The 22,219-nt window shown below is 48.0% G+C and overlaps 1 protein-coding gene across 1 annotated transcript; it reads left to right on the top strand.

The window, feature by feature from the left end:
• Positions 1 to 6,234: 6,234 nt before the first annotated feature.
• TLR4 (toll like receptor 4) lies at positions 6,235 to 18,889 on the top strand. Its single transcript, XM_061476559.1, has 3 exons — positions 6,235 to 6,584; positions 7,401 to 7,567; positions 13,216 to 18,889. Exons 1-3 carry the CDS (start codon positions 6,501 to 6,503, stop codon positions 15,473 to 15,475), a joined length of 2,511 nt encoding a protein of 836 aa, XP_061332543.1. The 5' UTR covers positions 6,235 to 6,500; the 3' UTR covers positions 15,476 to 18,889.
• Positions 18,890 to 22,219: the final 3,330 nt, after the last annotated feature.

Raw genomic sequence — 22,219 nt, 5'->3', positions numbered from 1 at the left:
ATGCTGACAGAACTCCTCAAAGCTGCCTTGCCATGGGGAACTGGTGGAAGAACTGGAGGTCCTGGGGCAGCTCAGGGTCATTTGAAGGTGGAAAGGGGATGGCCTAATCTAGAATGTGCAACCAGGATTGAACCTGGAAGGAAAAGGGTGTTCTGATAAACTCCTCTTTATCAGCTAAACACTGGCTTCAGGTTTTACTCCATATACACATAAATCTGTAAGTAACAAGTAATAGCCAGAGAGGTTTTGCAGATTCTGAAAGCACGGTGCTCCAAATGCATGCAAATGTGCATTTGGAGCTGACTCAACCACTCTTTTGGAACATATTACTTTGTTAGTAAGGGAAGTGGGCACTCGGCTATGTGGACAAGTAATACTCGTATGCTCTTCTCCTGGTAGAGTCAAATGGCATAAACCCCTTAGTGTCTGAAAGCTGATGTACAAAGCATGCTATGCATTAAGCCCAGGAGCTGGTTGAGGTTGTCTCTCAGGAAATGTATATGTAAGACCTTCACCATGGCTTGCAAGAGCTGGGTCTGCCCCTCCTGCTGCAGTTGTTGCAACACTTCCCTGTCATGTAGTGTCAAGTCATGGCAGTGAAACCATAAACACGAGGCCCAAGAGTCTTAGCACTGGTCACTGCCTGTGGCAGTGCTCTCTACTTGCAGCAAGCAGATCTGCTCCCCAGCTTTTTGCTCTTAATTGCTGGCTGGGTTTCCCTCAAACCAGGTTTCTATAACCCCTCCAGGGAGCCATGATTCATTACACCTGCCTCTCGTTTCTAGTACTTTCGTTTAGAGTTTAGTATTTAACCATGCACTGAATCCCCACATCAGCCTTTGCTGTGTCCAATCTAAAAGGCCTGAGATCTGCAGTGCTGCATGCCCTGCACACCTCTCATGTTTGGTAGGCTGAGTTATCCTTGCCCTGCAGCACACTCATTGTTATCAAGAGAATGGGGCAGGGAAAGGAGGTGGAATGAGTAGGATAAGACAAAGCCACAGTAATACAAACCATGTGTAAATTTGGCTACCATAAAAAGGATGTAATGGAGGGGGAAGGAGAAAGAAAATCAGTCCTTTTGCATCAGTTGCAGAAACCAGTGTTGGTCTGAGGTGGCAGTCCACCTTTAGCAGGGCTGCAGGCACAGCACATTCCATGCCAAGGCACTGACAACATCCTCACATTGATGGCCATTGAGTCCCTGGTTCTGTGGCCAGCCAAGAGGTGACCATGGTTCATCCAAGGCAGAAGGGGAGGGAGCTGCTGGGCTTTCTGGTGCTAGCCTGCCCCTCTCCAGGAGTCAAGGGGGTTCCAGTGTCACTCTCTGCCTGTCTGTGGATGCTTGGCAAACAAGTCTGGATGCTTCCACCATCTGTGTCAAATCCTTCCAACCATTCAGATCAAACATTGATCAGTAGAATGTAGGGCTCCTAACTGACCTGACATAGTCCATATGGAGTAGCTGCCACAGATAGTGACTGTCTTGACACTGATTAATCACTTCTTCTAGTTGTATATTTGTCCCTGGTTACTTGACACAGTTCTTCCCTAATAGCTTTTGAATAGTTCTGGGGTATTCATATGACCTTGGCTTTGGGGAATAGCCCATCTGATGACACACATTACCTACTTCAGCGTAGGCTTGGCTGCTTTTCATCAAACTAACTTGGATGTCAGCTTTTGGGGGTTTTCTTTCCCCTTTGTACACCAGTATCTGTCCTTTTCTGCAGTGGGAAACACTATAGCTATGCTGGGTTCTGTCTGGTTTAGGTGGCACCATTGGCAATGGGCTTGGGGCTTGGTCTCTGCTATATGGCATGTAGAAACTGTCTGTGATTCCACCTCTGTGTCCTTCCCTGTCACTTCCAGTCACAGGCATGACAAGCAATCTGCATTACTGATGCTCCTTGCTTTGAAACTAGCAGTTAAATGATCTGTAACTAGAGTCAATCACTGCTCAGGCAGACAGCAGCAAAGCTGTCTAAACACCCCAAACTAAATGCAGAGCTCCTCTCAATCTGAATGTGGTTCTCTTCTTCAGAGGTACAAGCAGAGGCAGTGGGTCTTCCAGGCTGATCTTCCATCAAGTGTGAGATTATTACACCCAATTCCTACAGTGAAGCATCACAAGTGAGAGTTACAGGCACCAAGGCACTGTGCTAGGGACCTGTCGTGATGAGTGCACCAGGCGTAGTGCAGGGTGCTTGTGGTTCAGCACTGTCTCTATCCAGGTCAGCCTGCGGTCGCTGTGTGAGGTGGTGACTCACCCATTCCAGGAAGCAGCGATGCATTTGTGGAATTTGCAGCAAAAGGATCTCAAAGCTGTATTCCCCCCCCCCCATTTTTTTCCTTGTGATTGATACAAACTGTTTTTCCCATCAGAATGGCTGGGAAAATTCAATGTATTATTTAAGTTTTGAGACATTACCTTTTGCTTTTCCTTTCAGGCTTGGGCAGGTGAGTGACTGACTAAAAGGACTGGCAATTGTCAGCTTAACCTCAAGGACTCAGTAACTGTCTACACACCCTGAGCCTAGACCGCAGCTGCAATGTGACCTGATTTAAGTCACAACTTACGTGACTGCTAAGCTGAGTTGGGTTAGCTGATGGTGTGCTAGTTAGGAAGGCATATATGGCCAGTGCTGCAAATCTGAGAGCAGTATTGGGTCAGCTGGGGTAGCCTGAATGCACACCTGAGCTTCTCAAGCACTTCTGGAAGTTCTTGTGGTGGTCCCCATATACTGTGTTGTGTTAGACTGTCGTGAGACAGGTTAGTTTTACCCTACTGATGATGTGTTGTTGCAATAGTAATCCTGCTCAGTACAAGAGGAACCACAGGTTCAGACCCGTGGTGCGTGCGCTTGGCTGAGGAGCCACTGGTGCGAGGCTACCATCTGTGGCTTATGACTGAGCACCTCTAAGTCAGAATCCTGTTTAGAGGCTTGATGTTGTGTTGTTGCATCATCGGTCGCTCAAGATTGACCCAGGTAATGACAGTCTTGTTCAGATTGTGTGGGTTAAAGACCTTCCTCAATCTTCATTAGCAAAGACAGGCCTTCCTCATAGGAGAAAGAAAACTCCTGTCTTCAGACCCGGGCTGATGGAGCTCGTCTAGCCTTGTATGGTCTTCCATTGAAGAGAAAGACACTTACAAAACCTACGACCTGCGGACTTTGCTGTCACCATCCGAGCTAGCTAGGCCGTGGTGGTTAAACCTCAGGTGTAAAGGATGGGGCCTCACCTAAAAAATCCACTGTGCAGGCTGGAAGGGCTTACACCCACTTCTTTGTATGGACAGGTGAGGGTTGAAACAGCAGGTGACAAGGTGCATGGGAAGCTGCAGATCCAACCTTGCATGTGGGCAGACCAGTGCATGGGTAGCTCGAGATCGCTCAGGAGATGACAGTCCTGGTCGGACACTTTCTGATTGCCTAAGCACCCTTTTTTCCAACCAGGTTTGCATATCCCACATGGCCTTGGTCATCGTGCTTGTAGTAAGCGTGGTTAAAGCCCTTCCCAAATCTTCGCAAGCCAACCCATCATATGCCAGCATCTCAGGAATGCTCTCTTCCACCTGATCCATGGCTCACAACCAAATAGTTGTTATAGATGGTTCTTCCACTTAAAGTAAGACCTGGTTTGTTTAATCCTGAAACAGTTCTTGCTGTGTTCCTTGGTCTCTGTTTGCAGATAGATTTGGGGAACTGCTTAGGATGACTGCTGAGTCAAATATATCTTCTGACTAACAGCTGTTCATCTACATGTGGTACTGGCTTAGGAGTGAAGCCACCATAGATACATCAGCCCTATCTGTTCTTATGGCTATCACCAGTTGTCTTGTCCAAGAGCTTAGCTAACTTTCCTTTTTGACTCAACTTCACAAGTTATTTTCTTTTAATATAAGCAAGTACAAGATGTTTTTGTCAGTCCACCTACATTGTGGTCCTTTTACACTATGTAATGTCTTTCTTGAGATCATAGAGGTTAGTATATGCTGTCTACCATTATGTTACTTATAATCATGTTCAGGAGGACAAAGATAACTTGAACATGTGTTTTTAGAAACACATATTTTCTCTAACACCTCCTTTCTAAGAGATCTTTAATGATCCCACCAGCAAATTCCCATCACAGTGAATCATGTTTCATTTAGGATGTTATTCTTGTCACTTTAAAGGATTCCAAATAATACTTTTGCTTCTTGGGAACCGAAAGAGGCAATTACATAGACATTTTGGCTTTCTGCAGGCATTGCACATTGTTGTATGCAAGCTGAAGAATATGAAGTTAACCAGCATTGAGTTTCTAAGCTGGGTTTGATTTGCTAGCTTGCATGTTTTCTGCTTGTGCCCCATCCCTTGCAGTTTCTGTGTGATTTGTCCTTGAAAAAGTGATGATGTGTATTGTGAAACTGTTCCTTGTGATGGAAGCAGCACATTCTTTCAATGTCCTTCAAGCTGCACTTTCCACTTGACCCCTGTTGGACAGATTCTGTGATGCTCCCAAACTCTCCAGCATCTTCAGTGAGCTCCCATTGAAATGGTAATTTCTAGAGAATACTTCAGGCTCATCTCAGCTTTAGATACAAATTAAATGTGGATTGCTTCATTCTGCATATTGAATACTAAAAGATGCACTCATTTGTCCTCTCTGCAGACACATGATGCTCTGCCAATTTCCTTAATCCAGGCACAGAAGCAGTCAGCAATTGTTTCCATTCACTCCTGATTCCATCTGAAAAGGCAATACCTGCAATTACCAGTGCCTTTTCAGAACAGGGAGTTCGGAGAACTTGCCCAATTGCAACAAACTTTTTTGCTCTGCTTGCTGAATGGGCACTCTCTGTTGTACATCAGGGTGTCAGGTTTGGTTCCCGTTGTGCTGCCGCGTAGTTTTCAGTGCAGAGATCATCTGTTGTGTTAGGATTTCCCCATGTCTCAGTGACACTCTACTGACCTGCCAAAGAAATCCAATCTGTCCCCCTTTCTCCTACCATAGTTTAACCTTTTCTTTATCAGTGCCTTGCTACAGGACTGATATTGCAGCTTATCACAGAATCACAGCCTGGTTTGTGTTGGAAAGGACCTTAAGATTATCCAGTTCCAACCCCCTGCCACAGGCAGGGACACCTTCCACTAGAGCAGGTTGCTCCAAGCCCCGTCCAACCTGGCCTTGAACACTGCCAGGGATGGGGCAGCCATGCTTTCACTTAACTGCGATCTCTACAGCTGCAAAAATAAAGATAAGACACTGATTTACATTGCATAACCCCATCAGTGAAATTAGACTTCCTATTTCTATCTTATATCTACCAATAATTAATTAATATCTTATAGCCAATACTGATTTTCACACACTTCCATGAACAGTCTCGCCCTATTCCACCTACTTCCAGGCTAATATCCCATCCTCATCCTGCATTTTTGCAACTTCTCTGTCTCTGTGGTGTTAATAATACCCAGCAACCCTATGGCTGGAATGCAATAACGCTCCTTAGTTATCTACAGAAAGCCAGGAGTAGATACATGAATGCACCACCATTTATCAGTGTAAATGAAGGCAGGAGCTTTATTAGAAGGATTTAAATTAATTTTGCCAACTGTGAGGTTTTACAAAGCCTCTTCCAGAAACAATAGCTGGGTCTATGCTGTAAATTAGGGATGGTGTTGAGATGTACCCACTGTTATAGCAAAGCATCAAATGGATTTAGGTATGACCAGGGCAGATAGCAGCTCTGAGCCCAGCCGGGGTGTTTGTACCTCTCCTAGCTGCTGCCCCCAGCAACCCACTACCCATGGAAAGGGTGACGAGGGCTGTAAGGTCCTGGGTTCTCACCACTCTATGAACCTCCAGTATTTAGTCCTTGTGCGTGGCCACGTGCCCCTTGTTCCTGTGATGACTGCAATACTGAGATGCAACCAGATGGATAAACCCTACATGTTATGTTCGTAAGAGCTCAGCTGGAGATAAACCTGTTGCTACCTGGCGCAGGAAAACCTCTGCCACAGCTGAGCACTTCACTGCTTGCCTGCGTGGTGCTGCTTGGAGCATGGCAGGGTTACAGAGGCATTGATCTGTGCAGTGATTTGAATTATGTGAAGCATGGATTTGCTGAAATTGAACTCAGAATCTCACAGAAGTTTCCTCGTTTTTTCCAGTCTAATCTGAGGCAACCAAATGACACTGATACAACCCCTATTTCTCTTTCATTTCTAGTCCAAATTATACTTTTCATGATTTCTTTCCCTTCATGTTGTTTGTCAGTTGTTTTAGTTAAACATGTCTTTAAACCAGTGCAAGAAGAGCAGTTCACTCAGCACGTGTCTAGAAGCCAGGGGGTACCAGTTTCACTTCCCTCCTGCTTCTCTGCAACTCTCAGTGACGCGCAGTGAGAAGCAGGAGTGGTGAAACACAACGCTTGGCACTTCAGGGCTCCCCTCTCCAGGTCCTGCAGTGATACCCATGCTGCTTTCTCCTGCACTCCTGGCCTCCTGAAGATGCCCAGGAGAAGAGCTCTTCCCCTGTGGACACTGGTGGTGCTGCTGCAGCTGGTGGGCTGCCTTCTCAGCCCCTGTTTGGAGGTACGTGATCTCTATATAAGCACAAACTCCTTCTGTTTCTCTGGTGCAACTTCTCCCTCGGCTTGGGAAATCGGTGCATCAAGTCTGTTGGGTGTTAGTTCTCTGACACAAGCCCATCTTCTCTCCAAGGTTGCCCCCAAGGCAATTGAAGTCTTTGAGGTAAATGCTGGTCTCAAAACCACCTGAGAGACAGAACCAATGGCATGAAGCATTTCTTCTTGTTGCCCTTCTGTACCTCTGAGGTTACTGCAGTACAGTTAATCTAATAGATTAGGTTTCCTTTGGAAGAGGTTCAAGCCTTGTCTGTAATTTCTGCAAAATACACTATTTTTTTTGCCTGATTTTTTGCCCTAGAGTGATTTCACCAGTACCCCAAGTACCTGGCACTGATCGACTGCCTTTTGCAAGCTTTTGCCAATAATTGCTACTTGCAGAATAGCTGTGATTTGTGCTGCTTTCTTATCTGCGGTGTAACAAAGCTGACAGCTGATCCTGAATGCACCCTTGTGTGTTTGTTTTGCTGGCTCTCTCAAAGGTTGCTGCTGGGTCATTCGCAGCCTCAAGGAACACAATCCTGTAGTTTTGCACTTGCTTCAGTCATCAAGGAATGTAGCTTTTCCTGGGGAGCAGGATTGGCTCTATTAGGAGTGGGGAAGGTGCTTAGGATATATAAGATCATATCATAAAGCTCAGGGCAGCTCACTTGGAAGTTAACTACAAGGTTAGTCACTCTGCTCCTGCTTTCCTGACAGCGTCATTTGCTAGCACTTCATGAAGAGCAGATGCTGACCATGATTGGGTCTGCCACTGTTACAGGTCATCCCTACCAAAGCTTTCAGATGCATGGGACTGAACATCTCCGGAGTCCCCTCTGAAGTCCCAAACACCACCCAGAACCTGGATCTCAGTTTCAGCAACCTGAAATCACTGAGGGTAAAGTATTTTGCGTCAGTCCCTGAACTGGAGCTTCTGGATCTTACAAGGTAATGAGTTCTTTTATGTGGTTTATCTTGCTTCAGCTGGGCTGCTGTGGTTGCTTATTTTGGGGTCTGTTGGTCTTGGCTGTTCTTTCCATGTGACTTTATCCCTGTGCCTGCCTCTTGCATATCCCCATGGCCAAGTGATGTGCAGCTTTTGAGGCCAGTCACTGAGCGCACACCCTCTGTGCACAGCTGTGTCTGTCCAATCTAGCCTTGAACACTGCCAGGGATGGAGTATTTGCAACTTCCCCGGGCACCCTGTGCCAGTGCCTCATCATCCCCCCAGTAAAGGACTTCTTCCCTAGATCTAATCTGAACTTCCCCTGTTTCAGTTTGAACCCATCACTCCTTGTCCTATCACTACAGTCCCTGATGAAGAGTCCCTCTCCAATATGCTTGTAACCCCCTTCAGACAGTGGAAGGCTATTTTCCCTTCTCCTCACATATTTGTGAGAGCAGATGGAGAAGGCTTATTGGCAAATATGAATTGATGCATCATTTCCATTGACTTGTGACTGCAGTTTCTCTGGGTAAATTGTTTCACTGAAAGGTGTCACTCAGTCCCATCACAGTTACAGCTCTGAAGTGGCTGTAACTTAAGCTTGCTGTAAGGCAATGGCTGGATTATGAAGCTAATTTTGCTTCAATCCCTTGTGGAATGGATTTGGGTCTCAAATTCTGAATCTTCCCATGTGAAAACATGTGGCCACCCTCTTCTTCCCAACTTATCTCATTTAGAAACATGGCCTGGGGTTTATTCCCTCCAGGTAACAAAACAGAGTGATTCAGTCAGCTGATCGGAGCTAGCCCAGCTAGAGCCACAGCCGGCACGCTTCAGCGACCGCGAGGGTCAATGGAGATAGGAAAATCCGAGGGGATAGCGCAGAGACATCGCGATCCCCGACATATCGCGACTCCCGACATACCGCGACTCCCGACATCTCCCGACCCCCGAAGCCCCAGCAGCCCTTGCGAGAGAGCGGCTGACGTGGCGGGGGCGTTCCCGGTGACGGTGACCACTCCCCTGCCCTTGCCTTGAAAGAGCCGCTGGGAGGGCGGCGATGTCGGTGTCCGCCGGGCGCAGGGAGGAACAAGCAGGTCGTGTTGCTGACCCTGTTGTTGGTGTCCGACTGCGGACCAATATGGTGGCCTCCAGACAGAGAGCTTGCAGTAAGAAGACTGCAGCAACTCGGAGACCCCGTCCCAAACCGTGGCTGTTCAGGTCTGTGGGTGCAGGGAGTGCCGGAGCCTGCTGCTGCCGGGGGAGGGAGGACAGCATTCCACCTGCGTGAGGTGTGAGCAGGTAGAAGATCTGCTTAGCCTGGTGGCAAGACTTAAGGAGGAGGTTGAGACGCTGAGGACCATCAGGGAGTGTGAAAGGGAGATCGACTGGTGGAGTAACTCCCTGGCGGGCCAGTCGGAACGGTTCCAGGGAGATACCCCCCGAAAGGGGAAGGACCCCCTGCCCCCTCACACAGAGGGGGATGGCCCGAGGCAGCCCCTGCCCTGTAGCTGTTGCGCAGAGGTAGGGGACCAAAAAGACGAAGCGAGTTCCAGTTCGACGTCGTGGGAAACCCTCCCCCCTTCCTGCCCTGCTTCCCCAGGTGTCCCTCCGTAATAGGTTCGAGGCCCTGGATCTTGAAGGAGAGGTAGGTGAGAATGCGGGGCAAGGCCAGCCCACAAGGCCACATAGGAAAAGGGAGTTGACTTTGCACCTCAGGACTGCCCCTGATAAGAAAGAAAGAAGGGTCATTGTAGTAGGCGATTCCCTTCTGAGAGGAACAGAGGGCCTGATATGCAGAGTTGACCCTCATCATAGGGAAGTGTGTAGTCTGCCTGGAGCCCGGATCAGGGATATCACCAGGGCGCTCTCCAACCTGGTGCACCCGACAGACTACTACCCGCTGATGGTCTTCCAGACAGGTGGGGGGGAAGCTGCTTCCCGCAGTCTGAGGGGGATGAAGAAAGACTACAGGGCCTTGGGGTGGATGGTGAAAGAGTCTGGGGCTCAAGTGATCTTCTCCTCACTCCTTCCATCTTCCACTGATGATGTGGGAAGGAATGGGAAGATTCAGTTCATGAACAATTGGCTTCGAGACTGGTGCTACAGGCAGGGCTTTGGATTCTTTGATAACAGCTGGTTTTATAGGGCACCAGTCTGGACAATGACAAGTGAGAAAGGTTTGTCTCACAGAGGCAAAAGGATGCTGGGGCACGAATTAGCAGGGCTCATTTGGAGAGCTTTAAACTAGATTCGAAGGGGGTTGGGGTTGTAGCTGGGCTTGCCCCAGTGGGGCAGCGCTCCAGAATTAATGAAGACTGGGAGGCCTCCTATAATCCTCGGGTGAAATCGGTGTGCTCAGCTCGCTCCCTGGAATGTCTGTACACCAATGCATGGGAAATAAGCAGGAGGAGTTGGAAACCTGTGTTAAGTCAGGAGACTGTGATCTGGTGGCAATTACAGAGACGTGGTGGCACAGCTCACATGACTGGAATATAGTCATGGAGGGCTCTGTCCTCGTCAGGAAAGACAGGCCAGCCAGGAGGGGTGGTGGGGTTGCTCTTTATGTACGGGAGCAACTACAATGCACAGAGTTCCGTCCAGGGACGGATGACGAGCGAGTTGAGAGTCTGTGGGTGAGAATGAAGGGTCAGGCTGGCAGGGGGGATACTGTTGTGGGTGTCTGTTACAGACCCCCAGATCAGGGTGAGGAAGTTGACGAGGCCTTCTACAGGCAGCTGAGAGCGGCCTCACAGTCACAGGCCGTGGTCGTCATGGGGGATTTTAACTTCCCTGATGTTTGCTGGAAGGACCACTCGGCAACCCAGCCGCAGTCCAGGAGGTTCCTCCAGTGTATGGATGATAACTTCCTCCTGCAAATGGTGGATGAGCCAACGAGGAGAGGAGCGCTGCTTGAACTCATCCTCACTAACGAGGAGGGTCTGGTCAAAGCAGTAAGGGTTGAGGGCTGCCTTGGTTGCAGCGACCACGAGATGGTGGAGTTCAGGATCTTGTGTGGTAGGACTAGTAGAATAGCAAGTAGAATTGCAACCCTGGACTTTAGCAGGGCAAACTTTGGCCTTTTCAAGCAATTGCTAGGGGAAATCCCATGGGCAAGGCTGCTTGAATGTAAAGGGGCCCAAGATAGTTGGTTGGCATTCAAGGATTGCTTTTTCCGAGCTCAAGATCAGAGCATCCCGACACGTAGGAAGTCAAGGAAGAAGGCCAGGAGACCTGCGTGGCTAAATAGGGAATTGCTGGGTATGCTCAAGTGGAAGAGGAGAGTTTACAGGTCATGGAAGGAGGGGCTGGCCACTTGGGAGGAATATAAGGCTGCTGCTAGAGGATGTAGGAAGGCAGCTAGGATGACTAAGGCCTCCTTAGAATTAAACCTGGCGAGAAGGGTCAAGGACAGCAGAAAGAGCTTTTTCAAATACATGGCAGATAAAACTAACACCAGAGGCAATGTAGACCCACTGATGAACGGGATGGGTGCCCTGGTGACAGAAGATACAGAGATGGCAGAGTTACTGAATGCCTTCTTTGTCTCTTTCTACTCTGCTGCAGGCAGTCCTGAAGAGCCCTGTACCCCTGAGACCTTAGATGAAGTCAGGTCGATGGAGCGGTTTGCCTTAGTCGATGAGGAATGGGTTAGAGACCAGTTGAGCAATCTGGACATCCATAAATCCATGGGTCCAGATGGGATGCACCCGCGGGTGCTGAGGGAACTGGCGGAAGTCATTGCTAGACATTCTCCATCATCTTTACCAAGTCTTGGGAAACGGGAGAGGTGCCTGAGGACTGGAGGAAAGCAAATGTCACTCCAGCCTTCAAAAAGGGCAAGAAGGAGGACCCCGGTAACTATAGACCGGTCAGCCTCACCTCCATCCCTGGGAAAGTGATGGAACACCTTATCCTTGGTGCCATCTTAAGGCATATCAAGGATAAGAGGGTTATGAGGGGCAGTCAACATGGCTTCACCAGGGGGAAGTCATATTTGACCAATCTCTTAGCCTTTTATGAGGAAATAACACGGTGGATGGATGATGGCAGAGCGGTGGATGTGGTCTACATTGACTTCAGCAAAGCATTTGACACAGTCTCCCACAGCATCCTCACAGCTAAATTGAGGAAGTGTGGTCTGGATGATCAGGTAGTGAGGTGGACTGTGAACTGGCTGAAGGAGAGAAGCCAGAGAGTTGTAGTCTATGGGGCTGAGTCTAGTTGGAGGCCTGTAACTAGTGGAGTGCCTCAAGGGTCAGTACTGGGACCGGTATTATTTAATATATTCATCAATGATTTAGATGAGGGAATTGAGTGTACTATCAGCAAGTTTGCTGATGACACTAAGCTGGGAGGAGTGGCTGACACGCCAGAAGGCTGTGCTGCCATCCAGGGAGTCCTGGACAGGCTGGAGAGTTGGGCAGGGAATAACTTGATGAAATATAACAAGGGAAAGTGTAGAGTCCTGCATCTGGGCAGGAACAACCCCAGGTTCCAGTATAGGTTGGGAAACGACCTGTTGGAGAGCAGTGTAGGGGAGAGGGACCTGGGGGTCCTAGTGGACGACAGGATGACCATGAGCCAACACTGTGCCCTTGTGGCCAAGAAGGCCAATGGCATCCTGGGGTGTATTAGAAGGGGGGTGGTTAGTAGGTCGAGAGAGGTCCTCCTTCCCCTCTACTCTGCCCTGGTGAGACCGCATCTGGAATATTGTGTCCAGTTCTGGGCCCCTCAGTTCAAGAAGGACAGGGAGCTGCTGGAGAGAGTCCAGCGCAGGCAACGAAGATGATTAAGGGAGTGGAGTATCTCCCTTCTGAGGAAAGACTGAGGGAGCTGGGTCTCTATAGTTTGGAGGAGACTGAGGGGTGACCTTATAAGTGTCTATAAATATATAAAGGGGGAGTGTCACGAGGATGGAGCCAGGCTCTACTCAGTGGCAAACAATGATAGGACAAGGGGTAATGGGTACAAACTGGAACACAAGAGGTTCCACTTAAACTTGAGAAGAAACCTCTTCTCAGTGAGGGTGACAGAACACTGGAACAGGCTGCCCAGGGAGGTTGTGGAGTCTCCTTCCCTGGAGACATTCAAAACCCGCCTGGACACATTCCTGTGTAACATTATCTAGGTGTTCCTGCTCCGGCAGGGGGATTGGACTAGATGATCTTTCGAGGTCCCTTCCAGTCTCTAGCATACTGCAATACTGTGTGAGTGGTGAGCTTTGCCACTGCTGTATCATGCTGGTGCCACTGGAACTGCCCAGATGTGGCTGAGTCAACAATCTGAAGGCTGTGAGGGTACAAAGTGTAAGGGAGTGCTTTATCTGGTTGGCTCTGCCACCAGCGATGCTCATCACAATGTTCCTTTGGCATAAATTATTCTTTCCTGCTGCCTGCATGAAGTTTTTACCTTCACCACTGCTCGAAGTCTCTTGCTTTGCAATTGAAGTTCAGATTTCAAGAGGGAGGAGGAGGTGAAGGGGCTCTCCTGGTGTTCAGAGATTCCCTTTGCACATTCAGAAAAGCCAAGCCAACCCTATGGTGAGACTGAGCTTGAGAACATTGCACCAGCACTTAAACCTGCAGCATTAGTGAACATGAAGGAGACAGTGTTTCATGCACTTTTACTATCTTTTCCTGCCCCACAGGTGCCACCTCCAGACAATAGAAGATAACTCCTTTAAGGGTCTTCATAAACTTTCCACCTTAATTCTAACTGGCAATCCCTTCCAGGACCTGGGACCAGCAGCCTTCTATGGCTTAACATCCCTGAGAAAGCTAGTGCTGGTGGAAAATAACATCACTTCTCTGAACGACCTACCCATTGGCCACTTGCATACCCTGCAGGAGCTGAATGTGGGCCACAACAGCATTGCTTCATTGAAGCTTCCCAAGTATTTCACCAACCTGACCTCTCTCAGGCACCTGAGCTTCTTCTCTAACAAGATCACATATATCTCCAGAGGAGACCTTGATGTCCTGAAGGAAGTGAACAAACTCAACCTCACACTGGTGCTGTCCTTGAATTACATCAAATGCATAGAGTCAGGATCCTTTGAGAAGATTCACCTTAGTGAGCTGGTTTTAAGGTCTTCTTTTGAGAACTTCAATGTGATGCACTCTTCTCTTCAAGGCCTGACTGGTTTACAGGTCAATAGGCTAATAATAGGAGAATTCAGTGACAAACAGAGACTGGTGGACTTTCAGAGCGGGCTCCTGAGTGGACTGTGCCAGGTACGAATGCAAGAGTTTGTCTTAATCTCTTTCAGGGGGTTCAAGAATAACACAGACACTCTTTTTAACTGCTTACACAACGTCTCCAGCATCCGCTTGGTGGACCTGCAGCTGGAGGAGATATCAAAGGTTCCTCTGTTGTCTCAAGTGAAGCAGTTGGAGTGTAAGAAATGCACATTTAGGGAAGTGCCTGCCACGAAGCTGTCTCTTTTCAAGGAGCTGAGAGTGCTTCGCATTATCAAGAGCAAACACCTCAACAGCTTCCGGAAGACATTTCAGGACCTGCGTAACCTGGAGGTCCTAGATTTGAGTGAGAATCGCCTCTCCTTCACTCTCTGCTGTTCCCCTAAGTTCCACAACTGTCCCAACTTGAAGCACTTGAACCTCAGCTTCAATGCGGACATCAGCGTGACTGGAGATTTCACTAACGTGAAGAACTTGTTGTATTTGGACTTTCAGCACACAAAGTTAGTTGGTCCTGGCTCCTACCCTGTCTTTCTATCCCTTCAGAAACTCATTTACCTTGACATTTCCCATACCAGAACTCATGTTAAATCCCAGTGTACATTCTGTGGCCTGAATTCCTTGCGAGTGCTGAAGATGGCAGGCAACTCCTTTGAGAACAACAAATTGGCCAACAACTTCAAAAACCTGAGTCACCTCTACACCTTGGACATTTCAGGTTGCAAACTGGTGCATGTGGACCAGAGTACGTTTGATGCCCTCTCTGAACTCAAAGAGCTAAACATCAGCAACAATAAGTTACTGAGCTTTGATCCTGTGGTCTACAAGCCCCTGCAAGCCCTCACAGCCCTGGATTTCAGCAGCAACCAGCTGAGTGTTCTCTTGGACTCAGCCCTGGAAATCCTGCCTGACAGCCTGGTCCTGTTGGACATCTCTCAAAACCTCTTTGATTGCTCTTGTGTGTATGAGAACTTCCTGAAATGGATCAAGGAAAAGCAGGATCTGCTGCAGAACAAGGAGTCCATGATATGCCATACACCTGCATACGTGAAGAATGTGACCTTGCCAAGCTTTGATTTGTCCTCCTGCCAGCTCCATGTAGGCACAGTGGCATCCTCAGTGACCATGTTGCTCGCTGCAGTGGTGTTCCTCTTCCTGATTTACAAGTACTACTTCCAGCTCTACTACTCATTGGTGCTGCTCAGTGGGTGTAAGCACTCTGCAGAAAGAGGTGACACCTATGATGCATTTGTCATCCACTCCAGCAAAGACCAAGAATGGGTGATGAAAGAGCTGGTGGAACCCTTGGAAGAAGGAACACCTCCCTTCCATCTTTGTCTTTACTACAGGGATTTCCTACCAGGGGTTCCCATCGTCACCAATATCATCCAGGAAGGTTTCCTGAGTAGCAGAAATGTTATTGCAGTCATCTCCACCGACTTCCTGGAAAGTAAATGGTGTAGCTTTGAATTTGACATTGCCCAGTCCTGGCAGCTGGTTGAAGGAAAGGCTGGGATCATCATGATTGTACTAGAAGAAGTGAATAAGGCCTTGCTAAGGCAGAGGCTGGGGCTTTCCCGATACCTAAGAAGGAACACTTATCTGGAGTGGAAAAACAAGGAGATAAGCAAGCACATCTTCTGGAGGCAGCTGACAGGAGCCCTGCTAGAAGGCAAAAACTGGAATCACGAGCAGGTAAAGCTCATGTGAAGAGAAAGGGAGATCACTTCTCTCCTGTTTCCCATCATGGCCTTGGCTGATGGCTCAGAAGATGGTTCTTCTGTGGCTGTTCAGTCAGAGCAAGAGAATGGAGGCACTGTGGAAGCACTACAGAAATACCTGCTGTGCTGGTCACCCTTTCTCAAGGGAACTTGGAAGCTAAGGAGTGACAAGAGTTGGAAGAGCTGCACATGCCTGAGCTCCATGAATGTCAGCCAAAGGTGGTCCAGCAATCCATGCAGGTCTGATGTGTTGGTGAATGGATGGACTGCTCTTACTGTTATTTGTCTGTCTCTGAAACTGGGTTTGGGGCCTGGGGCCATTTACTCAGTGGAACTTCAGGATCTGTTGCTTAGGATCTCAGGGGAGAGCAAAGGTTCAGGATGCTTGGCTCTTAAAGTGGTGGGAAACAGAAACAAGGTTTGAATCCTGAAAGCCTTGGGTCTGCGTCCTTTGGCACCATGACCCAGGGGAAAACCCCCATAGAGGGAAATGGGATGTCCTACAGCCACCCACCAGCTTACCTCAGTGATGCTGAACAGCTATGGCATCAGTGGGGGGGAAGTTACTCTTGGTGGTAAAATTCCCCCAACAGGTTTATTTCAGTTTTCTTTAGACCAAAACCAAATGTTGAAACCCCCAAATATTTCAATCACCTGAAGCTCTAATTTATATTCAGATCATACAGCATTTGAGAGAGTGGTTTGAGGTTTCTTGTGGGAACCAAAAATCAGTGGACCAGAAGAAGGAGTAGAAAAACTTTAAAATCAAGGTATTTCTTTGCTCCAACTGCTTCTCCTCATCCAGTGTTCTGGATATACTACATGGGACTGCCCTATATAAGCAAGATTGAGCCTGAGCAAAATGGGTTGATGTTTACAGCCAGCCAGTTCCAGAATAAGCTTTTCTACTCTCTGAATCAGCTTTAAATCACTGTTGGAAGGAGCTGTAGGAGCCTCAAGCCCATGGACTTTAGGTATGTTCAGACCCTGCCATGAGGCTGAGAGTGCCTCTTCCTCCCCATTCTGCTGTGGTCCTGGTGGGCATCTCAGCATGTGTAGTCAGCCCTTCCCTGAGCTGCTGCCTTAAACAGAACAGTCACTAGATGGGAGAGGTTTGCCTTTGTTTCACAGAGAATGTGCCTGACATTTCCCAGGGAGAAGAGATAGAGCAGAAAAGCCTGGCTTAGCTAAACTAAATGTAGCCCAGCACTGCCCTGAATAAAGGGAAGGCAAGTCTAAATGCCATTGAATCATATTACAGAGCACTCCATTGATGTGTGGAATATTGAATAGTGCTGGAGTATCGCTCTCTATTTACAAAAGGCTTTGGTTGGGATTAATCACTGAATTACTCTAGTTTAAAACTTGCAAATCCTTCTATAATCAATGATGTTCCACAGAGATAAAACAGAAGCAATTGAGTGCTGAATCAGATCTGATATTTATTCAGAAGGAAGGGCCTGATCCATCTCACTTTTCAAAGGACGAGTCAGCAACATCTCCCTGGATGCCAGTGATGAGTGAGATCAACATCAGACACTGTTTGAGGTAGAGGAAGAACTGCTTCCAGGGCTGGTGCTGGCAAAATCTGAGTCACAGTTCCCTCTGTGCTGTGTCAGATAACACTACCAAATACCCCACAGCCCTCTCTAAGGTTTCTTGTGACCCATAAGATGAAGCTTTAATAAAACTAAGCTCCGTGCTGCATTCATTCACAGTGAGTTTGGTTTGCGTCTGCTAAGCTCTGTTGTAGCAATTCCCAAGGTGCAGTGATGCTCCTGGTCCTGAGCACTGCATCTTGCCAGAGTCACCATCATCCTGCCTCCTCACCCAGGGGCAGAGGCTGCTGGTGCTGGGGAAGGGGTGCAGTAAACCAGGGCACAGCTTGAGATTCCCTGGATTGAGGCCAAAGGAGAGCATGGAGGACAAGGCAAACATTGGCCTGGGTTTCAGCAGCTACAAGTTAATTTGGGAAACAAAAGAGGTAAAATTCAATAGGGTGGAAGTTCCTGCTCCTGAATTAAGCAGCATTGAAGCTCACTGTTTCCCTCGGTAAACAATTCAGTGTCTATGTATTTGTGGCACAAAGCACAGAGTGCCATGCTTCTTGATTGCAATTATAATAATGACTTTCAGAAAGCCTGCAAGTGGCTCTGGGCATTATAATAAGGGTTTAAGGCAGTATTGTTTAAAAAGAGAGTGTTTGTTGAATAGTAAAAGCAACTTTAGGAGGAGAGATGGGGTGATGCTCCCGCTCTCAGAGGAGGAGGCCATTACCCCAGCAGTGCCCCTCTTCCATACATGTTGGTTTATGAGTATAGGGGGGAAAAGCCTGTGGGAACAAGTATATTTTCACCTTTTATCCAGCAGAGAAAAAGCAGATTTGGTTTTGGAAGACTCAGAACAGCTTTCCCAAATACTATAAACGTGAAAACCATTGTATTTCAGAAACACATACCTGTTTGCCTTCATTACAGAAGTAAAATTCCAAAGGAAAACTCTGAGCAGTCTCAAGTCCCAACCATGTTGGCGTACATTGTTATTTGAAAATGCTCCCTGTGAACAGGTAGTTCTGATACGATTTACTCATTTGGATGAATAAATGAGCAGGCACCCAAACATCCATGCAGGTCTGCATTCATTCATCTCTCATGTAAATAGCTGAACCAGTTATTTCCAGTTATTAATTCCAGTTACCCAGTTAACAAGCATCTGTTTTACCCAGGTCATAAAATCAGATGGAGATGAAGCTCCAAAGGGCTGCTGCACCCTGGTTATTTCATATGATCTGTAATGGGGATGTGCCCTGATTTCACTCTGTGCTTAATTTAACCCATGCAAAATGCCAGTGCAGCTGAAGCTCCAGTCTTGCATCAGTCTCACACCAGGTCATTGTGATGCCCCATGTGCTGGCATCATCACCAAGATGCGGCTTGGAAGGAGGGCTCTGAAAGGAGCAAGCCCTCATTAGCATGGTTGCATTTGTGGCCTCACACACAGACATTAAGGCAGTTGCATTGATGCCTGCCTGCATCTGCCTGGCTGCAGCAGCCTGGATGCTCCCTCGGCCTCCCCAAGTACCAGCACAGGCTTCCAGTGTCAGTTCAAAACCCAACAAAACAAGAAGCAGCAGCTGGTTTCTCTGGCCCAACTGCTACTTGACAGGAGCAGGTTGAAACGTTCCTGGAAGAGTGTTTGTCCTTTGGGAAACGCTCTTTTGTAGGTGGCTTCTGTAATTTAATGAGGTAGCAGAACGAACGAATGGAATAGAAATTGTCATAGCAGGGTTTCTGCTTTAGTATCTCATGGGCTTGCATCTTGGAACAGGCACTTTGTGTGGAAACAGTGATTTTTTTGTACTATTTCAGAGGGGTTGGAATAAAAGGGGTTCAACTAAATGTTATTGCTCCACTGCATCATTTAAACCAGTGTTTGTTCAGGCTTCTGCTGTTGTTTCTCTTTTCAATGTGAAATCTCTATTTATTAAATCTGACCAGCCTCCCAATGCAAATACAGAATGTACGAATGTTCTCAGCCACCCAGATTTAAAACCACAGCTCTTGTGGGAAAACTCATGATTCTTCATTATTGTGCCTTAATGAAAAGCAGAACTGCTACAAAATTCAAGCTCCATGACCCTCTGAAAGGCTGTATCCGTGCACTTCAGGAGGAAAAACCACTGAAGAATGCCCAGAATGAACTTCATTAAGTGCTTTTTACACAACGCCTTGAGTGGGTGCAGTCGATCAATATGAGCAGCCTGAGACGGAGAGCAATTGAACCTGGTAGGAAAGAAGCAATTCCTTAACAAGTTGTTCTTTGCCATCGTGGCTCAGGCTGAGGATTGGGACGAATGACAGCAAAGCATGAAGAAGAGCCCATCTGCCTGTAGCACTCTCCTTCCTCAGCTTCAAGGGCATGGAGAGGGCAAAGTCAATAATCCACCAGCCTGGACCTGAGAGGCACACACTGCATAAATGAGGACAGCTCTGGGAAGAGCCTTGGAAATCAAGGAAAAGGAATGAAAACAGCACGGTTTGCTGAACCACAGCTGAGGTCCATTGAGGAGAGGGGTGAAGGTAAAGGACCATTCATGACTGGTGGTGGGGCAGACGCTGGGCTGAGGCAAAGCATCCCCTTGCTCTAGGGCTGCCTCCAGCCAGAGGGTTTCAGACACTGCAGCATTAAGAGAACAGCAGTCTCCTGCCTGCTCCTTCCTCCCCTATCACCACATCTTGAGCACTGTGCAAATAACAATAAGGTATTGTTAGGCAAAAGAGATTTAATTGCAGCTTACACCCCCAGAGAGGGTGATAGGCTCCCTTCAGATCTAATCTCGAGTCTTTTCCTTTTCTTCTCCCCATCCTCATCCTTTCCCTCTCCTCAAAGTTCCTCTTTCCTTTCTCAGCCAGCAGCAAGTGACCAACCCAAAATGTATGAAAGAAGGGAAAGGTGTCCTTTTTTATGTCTTCAAACGTTTTTGAGCCAGTGTTTAAATCCTTCCGAGTGTTGGATCCCACAAGAAGGATTAGCAGTAATTCCCCTGCCATCACTTGCTTCTGACGCTCTGACAACTCATTCTCCTGAGATCCCCTAAACCCACTGCTGAATACATTAGGCAGAGGACACGGAGGAGGCTTGAGGTGACTGTTTCCCCATCTCCTCTTCCTACAGCCTGGCCCAGTTTAACACAACCAAAGCAAACCCAAACTTGCCTGATGTGGGAACACTGGGATGCTCCCGTGCTCTGGGATTCACAAGGTGATGCCTGAATGCTGCTCTCCCTTCCTCCCTCATGGGCTAAGTCTCAGGGATGGATCTGGTGGGATCCTGTCCCCCCTCCTCTGTCGCCAAGGTGCAATCCCTCTGTTTCCCAGGCAGTGCAGTGTGCTGGGAAGGGGATGCTACCATCCCTGCTTGCCTTTGGCTTCTACTGAGCCCCCTCAGATGATAAATGCTGCCTGTTGTCTTTGCCTGCCTCGTTTTCTCTGTTGGTAAAGTGGGGCTCACGGCCTGCACACTGTGATTTACTGGGGTGAAGCACCGAGAGGTAGGTGGAGTCTAGATCAGAGCTGGTGAAAGCTGCACTTTCTGTTCCTCAACTCCATTTCCCTATATTGGGATTTTGAAATCCTTTTCCGCAGCTCTCCCCATGCCAGCAAACGTGTGCCTGAGCCAGGTCCTTCCAACCCCTTTCCTATCACTGGTCCTGCTCACAGTCTCTTAAGATGCGCTTAAAGAGCTGCCCAGAGAAGCTGTGGCTGCCCCATCCCTGGCAGCGTTCAAGGCCAGGTTGGACACAGGGGCTTGGAGCAAGCTGCTCTAGTGGAAGGTGTCCCTGCCTGTGGCAGGGGTTGGAACTGGATGAGCTTTAAGGTCCTTTCCAGCACAAACCAGTCTGGGATTCTATGATATAAGGGACATAAATGCACTGACAGTAGCACAAGAAAAATCCATATTTGGCCCCCAGGACTCACTTTGCCATTCTGCCTTAGCAGCAAAGCTGAGGTGTGTGCTTCTGCCATCCCTTCATTGACACCACAAGTATTAAACAGAACTGTTTTTAATAAGAAAACCCCCATCTTCACCCTCTCTGACACTGTGCCCCAGATCTTTCTGTCCTGCACAGTCAGCAAGTTTCAGTTCCCTGCTGCTTGCCCCTCTCATGGCTCATTTCTTACCCATTGCTGAGCTGGGCCAGCCCCGTTCTATGCTCTGCTGGTTTCCCCCCACCTCTTGCTGCCCCATTGAGGGCAGGTGGGTGACAGGATTCACCCCTCAGCCTCATTCAGAAACTGCCTGAGCTGTGTTATCTAGAGGCTTGATAGCAATATAAGGATGCCTGTGTGCTAGAGGGTGCCCTGGCTGGAAAGCAGCCTCTGCTCTGATGTCAATAGCGGTACCCTGCATAATGGACAGGTTCCTCTCCTGCATCCCTGCAGCTGTGATGAGGAGAGAAGGATGGCAAGAAGCTGGAACTGAAGCCTGAGCCAAATCTAGGGAGTTGCTTGCCCTCCTTGATAACAGCTCCACTTGGAAAAATAGGGAATATTTATAAAGAGCCTCATGAAAGCAAAGGATATCATGATTTCAGTGTAAGCAGACAGCAAGTGAGATAGGAGCATCCCCTTAGATTTGCCTGCCAGAGGTTATTTACCTCGGGAAGCTGCTGAATAAAAGATACAAACCCCACAACAAAAAGTAGCATTATTTGCTCCTTTCAAAGCACAAGGGGAGGCAAGAAAACATTATAAGGGGTATCTTTGAGTCTTGCCAGCATGGATTTATCAGGGCACAGTTTTCAGGGAGCGCTCTCCGGGTGACCCAGTTTCTAAGACACAGGCACAGCCACACTGCACAGAGCCACCATCTACAACTTTAATAACTGTGTGACATACAAAGGAGATTTTGATGCAAAGTGGAGCTGACAGAGGAGTGGAAGGAAGTGTCTGGTTTTCTGCTCGCTTTCTTTTCCTTCTCTTCCCTCCAGTGCCACACGAGGAGTACAGGCAAGGTGGTTTCAACCTTCAGCAAGGACTGATGTTAGTGTGGGTTCTGCTTTTAATGGCATTGAACAAGAAGCAGGAGCTCAGAGGGGAGGGAAAACAAGGGTTTTATTCTCTTTTCAGCAAGAATTTACTAGGGCTGTCAGGAATGCAAGGCATGAAGTGAATGCATATGGGGCTGCAAAGGGGGCTTAATAGCTTCGCTGCTGGTAAGCAGAGAACAGCAT

Source organism: Pezoporus flaviventris, unplaced genomic scaffold (assembly GCF_033815535.1).
Source record: "Pezoporus flaviventris isolate CSIRO_AGI_PZ_B2104156 unplaced genomic scaffold, CSIRO_AGI_Pfla_v1 ptg000097l, whole genome shotgun sequence".
Classification (NCBI taxonomy): Eukaryota; Metazoa; Chordata; class Aves; order Psittaciformes; family Psittacidae; genus Pezoporus; species Pezoporus flaviventris.
Note: the sequence above shows the minus strand (reverse complement) of the source record. Positions and strands in the feature narration are given on the sequence as shown.

Excerpts from the sequence above, each read along its gene's own strand:
- TLR4 (XM_061476559.1), top strand. The coding sequence starts at position 6,501 with ATGCCCAGGAGAAGAGCTCTTCCCCTGTGGACACTGGTGGTGCTGCTG. Across the intron at positions 6,585-7,400 it reads TTCTCAGCCCCTGTTTGGAG|GTCATCCCTACCAAAGCTTT; the intron begins GTACGTGATCTC and ends CCACTGTTACAG. Across the intron at positions 7,568-13,215 it reads GAGCTTCTGGATCTTACAAG|GTGCCACCTCCAGACAATAG; the intron begins GTAATGAGTTCT and ends CCTGCCCCACAG.